This window comes from Mycotypha africana (genome assembly GCF_025528875.1).
Source record: "Mycotypha africana strain NRRL 2978 chromosome Unknown BDF20scaffold_4, whole genome shotgun sequence".
Classification (NCBI taxonomy): domain Eukaryota; kingdom Fungi; phylum Mucoromycota; class Mucoromycetes; order Mucorales; family Mycotyphaceae; genus Mycotypha; species Mycotypha africana.
This window is the reverse complement of record NW_026515728.1, coordinates 2,227,969-2,238,482: the sequence shown is the minus strand read 5'-3', so window position 1 is coordinate 2,238,482 and position 10,514 is coordinate 2,227,969. Positions and strand designations below refer to the sequence as shown.

At 38.1% G+C, this 10,514-nt stretch overlaps 5 protein-coding genes across 5 annotated transcripts; 2 read left to right on the top strand and 3 right to left on the bottom strand.

Moving 5' to 3' along the window:
* Nucleotides 1-331: 331 nt before the first annotated feature.
* Nucleotides 332-834, bottom strand: BDF20DRAFT_867100 (uncharacterized protein). Its single transcript, XM_053080878.1, has one exon. The coding sequence runs from the start codon at nt 805-807 to the stop codon at nt 436-438; it is 372 nt and encodes a 123-aa protein (XP_052937685.1). The 5' UTR covers nt 808-834; the 3' UTR covers nt 332-435.
* A 2,855-nt stretch (nt 835-3,689) lies between these two features.
* On the bottom strand, nt 3,690-4,623 carry BDF20DRAFT_987350 (C2 domain-containing protein). The gene is made up of 3 exons (XM_053085237.1): nt 4,391-4,623; nt 4,260-4,314; nt 3,690-4,186 (listed from the first exon to the last, which is right to left on the bottom strand). The coding sequence occupies exons 1-3, from the start codon at nt 4,431-4,433 to the stop codon at nt 3,889-3,891; spliced, it is 396 nt and encodes a 131-aa protein (XP_052937684.1). The 5' UTR covers nt 4,434-4,623; the 3' UTR covers nt 3,690-3,888.
* Nucleotides 4,624-5,496: 873 nt separating this feature from the next.
* BDF20DRAFT_818428 (uncharacterized protein) lies at nt 5,497-6,584 on the top strand (the record flags this gene model as incomplete). The annotated part of the gene is made up of 4 exons (XM_053077363.1): nt 5,497-5,664; nt 5,739-5,817; nt 5,915-6,003; nt 6,069-6,584. The coding sequence occupies 4 exons, from the start codon at nt 5,497-5,499 to the stop codon at nt 6,582-6,584; spliced, it is 852 nt and encodes a 283-aa protein (XP_052937683.1).
* Nucleotides 6,585-7,128: 544 nt separating this feature from the next.
* Nucleotides 7,129-7,420, bottom strand: BDF20DRAFT_818025 (uncharacterized protein; the record flags this gene model as incomplete). Its single annotated transcript, XM_053077311.1, has 2 exons — nt 7,129-7,206; nt 7,298-7,420. Coding segments are annotated over 2 exons (201 nt in total), but the record flags the coding sequence as incomplete, so codon positions are not given.
* A 966-nt stretch (nt 7,421-8,386) lies between these two features.
* On the top strand, nt 8,387-10,451 carry BDF20DRAFT_867064 (IMP dehydrogenase/GMP reductase). Its single transcript, XM_053080877.1, has 3 exons — nt 8,387-8,725; nt 8,830-9,016; nt 9,159-10,451. Exons 1-3 carry the CDS (start codon nt 8,453-8,455, stop codon nt 10,280-10,282), a joined length of 1,584 nt encoding a protein of 527 aa, XP_052937681.1. The 5' UTR covers nt 8,387-8,452; the 3' UTR covers nt 10,283-10,451.
* The last annotated feature ends 63 nt before the right edge of the window (nt 10,452-10,514 follow it).

Sequence of the window (10,514 nt, the reverse complement as noted above, 5' to 3'; positions counted from 1 at the left end):
TATTACAGATGTAAGCTTCAAAGCAAATATAACAAAAGGAGGTCGAAAGCTGTTTTTACAATACTGAATGGCCATTATCGCTTTACTTGATTAAATACCTGTACCTACAAAAATTTTGACAATATACGTTACTATACCTTTTTAGTTAGTTTGGCAAAGCGAACAACGATTAATTTCTTGGTCAAACTCACTCTCCTTCCTGACATAGTGACTGAGAATAACAAGCCGAAGGAATTCATCATGACAACATCTTCTCTAGATTTTTTTGTGCGAGAAACAAAATAAAAGGACATCCGCATGGTGCATCAAACCGAAAAAAGTAAATACTAAGATTGCTTTTATTAAAGAGACTTGAATGAAGATAGGAAGCAAACACATTTAAATGCATATGTATAACTGAAACTAATTTACAAATGAGAATTATAAAGATTAAGCTTAGTTAGTGAAGTGCCATTTGACTTCAGGGGATCCGTGGTGGGCATAACCGAGCTTTCTGTACGCCTCCCCGCTAAGTTTGATATCATGCTTATCACAGTCATCGCAGAAACCAACAATCTTGGCTTCGATTTTGTGGCCTTTCTTCTTGTCCTTGACGTGAAGAGTCTCACCGCAGTTCTTGTTCTTTTTGTAATGCTTGGGGAGAAGAGCTTGCATCTTGTCGTCATTGGGATTTTCATGCTTGCAGCCGTAATCTTTGTGTTCCTTCAAGATTTCTAAAGAGGCAGTACCGCTTTGTTCATAACGTTTGGCTTGAGCGAGACCCAAGACAGCAGCAGCACAGAGAGCAACAATAGTAAGACGGACCATTTTATTTGAAAGATTGTTAAAGGAGTTGATGATTTTTAAATGAGACGTTGAAATACCTTCTCCTTTTATATCATTTTCTTTGACAATGTCCAAAAATCGCGAATGCCTTGAAAAGTCAACTTTCTTAAGCTTTGGGGTTCGTTGATTCAACCTTATGAGATTCATGTTCTGTGCCAAAGATTTACCTATTACAGCTTGCGATCACGCATGGTTCAGCTACAAAGCATGGCCTCTTCTTTTCCTGATCCGGCTTTTACTATATATAGCTTTTATTTGGATCAAGTAGGGAAGGTATTCCACAATTGCTAATTTATTGGCTCAATATACCGCCAAAATTTTTGATTTTGGCATGATAGCCGCGGTACTGTTCGTTTCAAACCAGTAACGTGATAAGATTATTTGATCTCGTAAGTTAAAAACTCATCTGTTGACTTCAGCTGAACAAAATTGCAGGTGCTGTAGAGGCTTGTTACACTCACTTGTTTGCCGCCACTTTTTTACGTAAAATGGTTGAAGAAATTAACTGCTATACACTCCCCCATCATGAAATTATACTGAATACGAATAAGGAAATTGTTGAGCCCGGCCAAAACTTCTTCAGAAATTTCAAAATAGGCTGTCCTATTTTTCAAGTAAGTTACTCGAAGGTACAGGCCTGCCCTCAGATGAAGGCATATATAGTTGATAGGATTTCCTTAACTATGATAATCATATCAACTATTTTCCCAATTTATTGAAAAAGATAGGTTTATTGTAAGACACAATGTTGCTAGCCACGAGTACCTAAAACAGTTCGGCTTTATGGGTGTAAAGGCCGATTTGACTGATGAATTGGAATAGAGCTCGCCTCAAAAAGGCAGGTGAAATGGTGCATACTATTTTGGGAAAGGCATACTCTGCACAATACCGCCTCATTACTAACCTTCATCGTTTCCATAAAATTGTCATAAAATCAATGTTCGTCAGTTTCAGATCGATCTTTAGTACGCCTTGATTCGCTGGCTCAATTTCTCTTTCCGAGAAAACAATTCCAAATTCGATCGACAAACAATTATTATTAGTAACTGATGAACACGTGTAAAAGTGGAGGATAGTGCAAATGATGAATATGCTTATATTGAAAGTTGAAAGGGAAAAAGCAGAAGTCTATGATATTGCCCTAACTATACTATCATTTGCGTTCAAATAAAGGCCGATATTTATAAGCGTTCAACTGCTAAGTATAGAAAATATGGTCCTGACTTAGGGGAAGACTTGAAAGGTTTGCTTGTATTGGGGATAGAATCGAAAGGGTTTACTGCTCTTGTCTAGCACTTTTTTCATTGAAATGCAACGCGTTGAACATTATTTGGCCATTCCTGTGGAGAAAGAAGTGATAAAATGACGTGTTTTGATAATCAGCATTTTCATAGAGAGAAAACCTGGCTTAGTAGTGCAAAACGTACTTGCATTTCAAGAAACGTAGACTGTCAATTATGTTACCACACAAGACGTCGTTCAAGTGTGGTAACAATGTGAACAACAATAAATAACCATTAAATGATTAGAAGTTTGTAAGGAGTCCCTACTTCCTGGTATGTAATTACCTTTCATTCAGTAAGTATTCTTTCGAGGAAGTATCTCACGCTGAAACTTGCAAACCGAAATGATGCCTTGCAGGACTATGACAATATATTTCAGTTTCTATCTTTTTTTGGGCGTAATCTGAACGACATTTAAAAATCTGACAAAAGTGTATCGATTTTATGACCATACATACTAGCATGGTTCGTCACGGCCCTTAATTGCTTATACACGAGTGTATTCAACGTGTATGAATCTCTCTTCAACGTTTACGTTGGTATCCGTCGTATCTTTGACAAGTACTGCAAACTGATATTGTGAACTGCTCAACCTTTGTTTCAGAAAAAGGAGTAAAATTCGCTATCTTACGCCTATTGCACATCTAACAGTAGAGCAAGACATACTTAGTCAGTGTTGAATAGAAGGGTTGCATGCCTTAAAGCCCTGTATTTAAAAATTTTATGTCTTATAAGTGGGCATTATTGGCCTTGCTTTTTTAACCTTTAATCAACAAACGATTTTGTTTGGTTTATTTATAATGGCCTTCGACCTTCAAATTCGACGTTGTATTCACTCATCGAACATGCAGAAGATAAAGATAGGCTCGTCATTCTGGCCAGAAATTTTCTATGATTTCTCTAGACACGTAATCCTTGCTATTCGACAAGTTGGAAATCACTCTTGGTTTTTTCTCAATTTTTGATTGAGTCGTTCTTATAGAACGTATAGCCGGAAAAGGTTGAACTAACCTGATTCCAAATACGTAGTTTTTGTTATTCGTGATAACGTTTGAAACTTTCTCTTATTGTATCATCGACCTGATTGGACATGCTATTTGAGGCTTTTTCATAAGTTCTCAGCGGTCATATCTCTGGACGATTATTAAGAAGGCTGTACAAAGTCTTGTAATTTCCTAATCATATCAGCATTGAGAATATTTGCATATTTCTATATGATTTTTTGTTTGTATGGGAGACTGTGCTCCGATTTTATTTTGAAGTCCTTAAATCGAATTTTTTCCAAGAAGCGGGTTAGTTGTTTCTCCGCTAGGAAAATCGGGTTCTTGCTCATTTCTTAATGCACATAGCGCACAGATATTGTTGACTAAACAAAATTGCTAAAGCCAAATGAAGCACATTTTGTCAGATAAACCCGTTGTGATAGTTTCTCTTTATAAGTATTTTCCAAGGTAGTGTAACATACTTCCGGATGCTGATGCAAAGTCTCTAGACTTCTACTCGTCGACAAGACCGCAGTTTTTCAAGTCCCTTTTTTGTTTCAAATTAAAATAGATGGATAACATTAATATTGCTGAAACGCGTCACTGAATATTTATGCTAAAAAGACAAGAGTGGTTTAAGCCATATCAGCTGGCGCTGTTACTACATTATGATGATATCGTTTATTCTTGTATGTACAAAATTGTGAGGGGTTCCAGTAGAATATGAATGAATGTTCTTCAGTGCTAAAATACTGGAATTAGAGTTATTCGAAGGTGTGATAAGGTAACAATGTATTTTATTGTTGGGGGAAGAATTGGACGTAAAGATGAATTTCACCATGGCTAGTCAAACCCAACTTGGCAGGCAACTTGACCCAAGTATCAACGGGTTGACCACTGAAAACTTGATCGAGATCGAACTTGGCTTCACCGATGGTATCGTTACCAATCTTATCCTTATCCAAAACCTTTAAATGAAGCTTGTCCTTACGGCTAGCTTCTAACTGAAAGGTGAAAGTTTGGTTCCAGACAGGGTTGTTTGTGTTATCGATGACACGGGTACGTTGAGGGTACTTTTCATCAACCCATAATTCACTTGAAGATGATATATATGCAATTTAGTTCGAGCCCCTATCTACGTCTGGCTTTATCTTTACGGTATACTTACACCCAAGGATCGTTCTTACCGACCAAATCTTGGTCCTTCAAGTTACGACCTTCAACTATTCAAGTTGAGAAGTGTTATTTATCTTTCTAATACTGACATGAACATGCATACTAATAATAGCAACTACTTACTGACAGTGACGTTGAGAGTACCAGCGGGATTCTTAGAGAACATTTTTTGCAGTTATAATATAAGAGCAATGGAAAGAAGAAAACCTTTGCAATTTTTGTTGAACTTTTATTTATATACGGTTTGTGGCGGGTTGGCTAGTTGGTTTTCTTTATTACTGCTGCTTAGTTCTTTAAGCGGCATTTTCGGACTTTCCTCTTTCTCCTTTATTTATCATAGTTTTTTTTTTTTTTTTGTTTGTTGATGAGAAGGGCTGAAATCATAATAGTTTTCAACTTTTGAAGTGGTGCCCAGACAATTTTAAGGAAGCATTTTACACGCTAAAATGGCTTTGCAATCGGCCTACTCGGATGATTCAACATGCTAAGCAAAGTCCCTTTTATGAAAATAGGTGATGGATTTCTCATATACCCACAATGCAGTCATTTGTTCCTGTTGAAAAAGCCAAGAGTTTCATTAAGGTCGGATAAAAGGCATCTTATTAGACGCTGTGACTTTTCGCAGTATTTTATGGCGTAATGGAGAATAGCCTTCATGTGTAGAAATTGGTATCTGAATGAGCCTTTTATGCGTGTTACACGGGCAGTTTTTGTATTTCTGCGTATATAATACGTGACAATAGCCTTTTTCCTCGCTGAGCAATGGTGAATTCATGCAATTTATACTTTATACTTTCTACGTTCCTGTTAAATTAAAACCGAACAACTTCCATTGTGAGGAGAGAAGACAATTCAAATGCAGTATACACTGTCGGTTACGTAGTAAATTAGTAGGTTCCAAGATATCATAAACTCTAATCATGGCAACTATTTCATGAGAAACTGCCAACACCGAAACCTTGATTTAAACTGCTAGAGAAGAAGATGCAAACACGTGCTAAACAATAGCATAGACTTTCCGTGCTTATCTCTGTGAACTTGTCTTGCTTGACCAAGCGCTGAACCCGTCAGGCAAAGGAATTTAAACAACTTTTTGAGTTGTTTTAAACTCGAGAAGCTATTAATGCAGCTATATCCGGAGTTCTAAAACTAAAAAAGAGGATGGGATACTCAAAAGAAACGGCTTTACACTTTTGAAGCCTTGTTGTGCACTTGGTTCAGCTTACAATATGAATGAAACGAACTCAGTACTGTCAACAAATCAGAAATTGCAACCCTTTTTGCTCCTATCTAAGTCAGTGAAAGGGGCAGCTAATGCCAAGTTAATTATGGATGCGTTGAGTGCATCAGGCGTTTTCGTCTTTACAGAGTTATACGAATCTCCCAATCTAGTCGAGGTACAATAGTAGTTTACATAAATTAGACAAATTCTACATAAACGTAGCCATCAACAAATCATTTGTAATATCAGGCTTCTACATTGCCGGAAGTGGCACCTTATTACAAGTTACTGAGTATTTATTTATATGGAACCTGGAAAGACTATAAACGTAAGTTTTTAGTTTACGCATACTTTCAAATATTGCCAGCTTGGCTACCGAACGTTGACCTCACTGTAAAAGGAAAAAAAAAAAAAAAAAAAAAAAGAGTTTATGTCAGAATTACCTGCTTTGAATGAAAACCAAGTAAAGAAGCTTAAAATACTTTCTATGGCTACTTTATCTGAATCACAACAAGTAAAGTAATTTTTGCTATGTGAAGGAAATAAGAATTAAACTGCTGACATTTTCTTACTTTCCAGACCCTTCCTTACGATATGTTATTATCTGAGCTCGATATTCCCACAGTGAGAGAACTTGAAGATTTGGTCATTGATGCTTTTTATCAAGGCGTACTTACAGGAACATTAGATCAAAGGAAACGTCAGCTACAAGTGATGTCCAGTATGGGGCGTGATTTACGACCTCAACAACTAGAAGAAACCATGGATATACTTGCTTCTTGGTCAGAAAATACAACACGACTATTACAAGCCCTAGACGCCAAAATTGCCAGCTTACAAGAAGCTGTTCAAATGAATGATCAAGCTCGGGAGCAATATAACAATGAAGTTGAACAACTACGTCGACAAATTCATTCTAATAATAATGATAAGGCAACAAAGCCGGATGTTGGAGAATGGGATGAACTCACTAGAACAATGGATGTGGAATCAGGAGCAGCAACACCAGGCGATGAAAGAGGAATGAGAAAGAAGGGTCTCACGGGCGATTCGCCCTTCTCGGACTATAGCAGTGAACGAGTGAAGAAAAGGTAAGGTCGAAATCTGGAAGCATGGAATAGACTCAACCAACTGATTAAAAAAAACACATTCATCCTCAAATCTAGCAGAGGTCCAAAAAGGTTTATGGTAGGCAAACCATAAGTCAAGGCAAGTATTGAATCTTCATCTTGTAGCTAACTGATCACTTGGAAAGAAAGACCCATTGTATATAATAAACAGTGCAAGCAGTATTTTGCAATAAGGGGTTAAGAAGTGATTTCCGAGCCTTTGAATTATTACTCTACAAGGCCACATCGGTTTTTAGTGTCAACTTGGAATTTTTACACGTTCATTGATTGGAATATGTTGGATGGGTAATGGTTCTCCAGTGATTCTACATGCACGATGCATAAATCAGAAGCAAAAGTCATGTGATATGTATGCACGAGGGTCATCTCGTTCAATGAGTTTTGAAGGATCTACTTATGTATGGTAATGAGATATAAAATACATCGTTGCTATTTATTCTTTTTCTTTTATGAGAGCGATACAAAGTCTTGACTTAAAGTGTAGTATTATACATCAACTCTATATTGGCCTACTTCTTACTGCTTGCTCTCGATGGCGAGGCTAAGGATGGTATTTGATAATAGGGGTTTGGAGGGTACCATGGTTTCTAAAAAAGATTGCAATCGCGAATAGAAAAAGAACAAATTGAAATTTGATAGCTGCTGCGAATGGATGTGATTCTTTTTGTTCATTCTTACTGTGGATATATGCTTGGATACATCAAGAGGACGCAATTCTATAGGAGTGTGTGGTTCTGGCTTCAGGAACGCATGACCAAGAATATCTGGTATTTCGAAATGCCCAGGAGGTCGCCACACATTCTAATGGATCAGAATTGTTAATATTGTGTGTATCATTCTGCTTTTGCACCGGGCTTTTACTTTACTCTATTGAAGGTTTGTGCTATCGATGCTGTAAAAGTTGCTGAGCCAGCTCGCCGCTTCGTCTTGTCTGACACAGACGATGGCCTATTTTCGGATCTACTACTATCACTGACTGAGTTGAGTTTTGACTTTTGCTGCATAAATATAAACACGTATTAACTTAAATGCTTTGTATTAAGCAGACAGTCGAAAAGAAAAGAGAAAAGATGTACGTATTATAGAGATTGTACAAAAATTAACTGTTGCAACCAAAATATACGGGTCAGAAGACAAAAATGTAGAAACAAAAAAGTAAACAAAAGATCAAAAGGATCCTAAAAGAGAAGAACTGCCAACAAGGAGGCTATTTCCTTTATTGCTCTCAACATGCAAACAAGACATGGATAAACATGTTGGAGGCATTCAGGGGAGGGGGGGGGGGGCTTTTGTTCGAAAAAAAAAAAGCAAAGAAGCTAAAGTACCTCAAGTGGGCTGTATAGCGCGTGTTTATGTTTACATGCTTAAACTGTGAGCCTACGTACTATAAGTAAAGGAGTTTTACAACCAAGTTTTTCCTTTTGGACAATGAGGGATAAATCAGATAAATTCCTCAAATAAACTATGTGTGCATAGTGTTTTCGTCAGCAAGCTCATTCAGCAGTACCTGTCAAAAAACTTACTCATCATCTTCCCTCTCATTTCCAAAGAAAAAAAAACAGTGAGTAAAACTCTTTGAGGGAATGCAAAAAACTGTTCCCGCAGTATAGCTTTCAGAATAACAGCAGTTTTTCCCGCGGAGATTTAAATTCAACCAAAAATCAGCTGACGGTCACGTAGGACATGAAAATTTTTTTTCGCTGAAAAGAGTCACAAAGAATCGAGTATAAAAAGGCATTCGGTTTGGATGATTTTTACAGAGGGGGGTTAACAACCCCCAAAATTTTTCATTAAAATAAACCTCTCTATATTATAAATCAAATCTATTATACAATGTCGTCTTCTTTTCTTGATTGTTCCACTGCTAATGCTGTATTGAATGAATATGGTCGCCGTGATGGTCTGTCTGTTGAAGCCTTAATGGACGAACAACTTAGCGGCGGTTTAACCTACAATGACTTTTTGATTTTGCCTGGTTACATCAATTTCTCTGCCGACAAGGCCTCTTTGGAGTCCAAGATCACAAAGAAAATCTCATTAAAGACTCCCTTCTTGTCCTCTCCAATGGATACCGTTACCGAAGCTGATATGGCTATTTCAATGGCAGTAAGTATTACTAAGAACATACGTTGTGTTTGTATGTGCGTTGTGTGAGTTTGGGAGAAATTGCAATTGATATTCATGCTGCTGTTGCTACTCTGTAATTACAGCTTATGGGAGGTATCGGTATTATCCATCACAACTGTTCTGCTGAGGCTCAAGCGAATATGGTTCGCACTGTCAAGAAGTTTGAAAATGGTTTTATTACTGATCCTGTTGTTTTGTCGCCCGAACATACTGTTGCTGATGTGAAAGAAATCAAGACGAAATCTGGTTTCTGTGGTGTTCCCATCACTGGTAAGTTTTCTGGGTTTTTTTGTTTTTTATGCATAAAAAAAGGAGGGTTCCTGTATTTACGCAGGTCTGTGTATGTGGTGTGGCTGATGAATATGTGGGAAATCAAATGCATCCATTGACATGTGGCCTATCAAAACACTAGAGAATGGCAAGTTACACAGCAAATTAGTTGGTATCGTCACTGCCCGAGATATCCAATTTCACACAGATGACAGTACTCCTCTCAAGAGCATTATGACCACTGACCTCGTTGTGGGTAAAGAAGGTATCACTTTAGCCGATGCCAATGAGATTCTTTTCTCCTCCAAGAAGGGTAAACTTCCTATTGTCGACAAGAATGGCTGTCTCGTTTCTCTATTGTCTCGTTCAGATCTTTTGAAGAATCAAGAATACCCCAATGCCTCCAAGGTCCAAAAGTCGAAGCAGCTTCTTGTGGGTGCTGCTATTGGTACACGTCCTGATGATAAAGATCGTCTTGCTCTCTTAGTTGAAGCTGGTCTTGATGTGGTGGTACTTGATTCTTCTCAAGGTAACTCTGTGTACCAAATTGAAATGATTCGCTGGATTAAGCAAACTTATCCTAATTTGGAGGTCATTGCTGGTAATGTGGTCACACGTGAGCAAGCGGCTAACTTGATTGAGGCTGGTGCGGATGGTCTTCGTATCGGTATGGGCTCTGGTTCTATTTGTATCACACAGGAAGTCATGGCATGTGGTCGTCCTCAAGCTACAGCTGTCTACCGTGTTTCTGAATTTGCTCGTCGTTTCGGTGTTCCTACTATCGCTGACGGTGGTATCGGTAACGTCGGCCATATTGTCAAGGCCATGGCTTTGGGTGCCAGTGCTGTCATGATGGGCGGTCTCCTTGCGGGTACAAGTGAAACTCCCGGTGAATACTTCTACCACGAAGGTCAGCGTCTCAAGCGTTATCGTGGTATGGGTTCTCTTGACGCTATGAGTCAAAAGTCGGGTGATAAAGAAGGCAACGCCGCTACTAAGCGTTATTTCTCTGAAGGCGATGCTGTCAAGGTCGCTCAAGGTGTCGTTGGCAATGTCGTTGATAAAGGCTCTGTTCGTAAATTCTTGCAATACCTTGTTACAGGTGTTCAACATTCTCTGCAAGATATTGGTTATACCAGTGTCAAGTCAATGAGAGACGCTGTTTTCGAAGGCAAGGTGCGTTTCGAAAAGAGAACTGCTGCTGCTCAAATGGAAGGTGGCGTTCACGGTCTCCACTCTTTCGAAAAGAAACTCTTCTCTTCTTAAATCGTTTTTTTTTTACCAGTATTGTTTCTCTATTTCTTTTCTATATATAAAATCATCTATATTTATTTTGTACATTTTTACAAATCTCATTGCATTGCGATCCTTTCATCATACTCTAGAATCTCCTACTGAATAAAACTCATTATCCTTTTGTAAACTGCATAAATTAAGACCCACCCCGCGCCCGTTGTTGGGTTTAAAAGGCCCGTTACTCAACTCATTCATAAAAAAT

Bases quoted from the DNA above. Each gene is read 5' to 3' on its own strand.
- BDF20DRAFT_867100 (XM_053080878.1), bottom strand. From the start codon at position 807: ATGGTCCGTCTTACTATTGTTGCTCTCTGTGCTGCTGCTGTCTTGGGT.
- BDF20DRAFT_867064 (XM_053080877.1), top strand. From the start codon at position 8,453: ATGTCGTCTTCTTTTCTTGATTGTTCCACTGCTAATGCTGTATTGAAT. The intron at 8,726-8,829 runs GTAAGTATTACT...CTGTAATTACAG, and splicing joins ATATGGCTATTTCAATGGCA to CTTATGGGAGGTATCGGTAT. The intron at 9,017-9,158 runs GTAAGTTTTCTG...TCAAAACACTAG, and splicing joins CTGTGGTGTTCCCATCACTG to AGAATGGCAAGTTACACAGC.
- BDF20DRAFT_987350 (XM_053085237.1), bottom strand. From the start codon at position 4,433: ATGTTCTCTAAGAATCCCGCTGGTACTCTCAACGTCACTGTCA. The intron at 4,315-4,390 runs GTAAGTAGTTGC...CAACTTGAATAG, and splicing joins TACTCTCAACGTCACTGTCA to TTGAAGGTCGTAACTTGAAG. The intron at 4,187-4,259 runs GTAAGTATACCG...ATCATCTTCAAG, and splicing joins GGTAAGAACGATCCTTGGGT to TGAATTATGGGTTGATGAAA.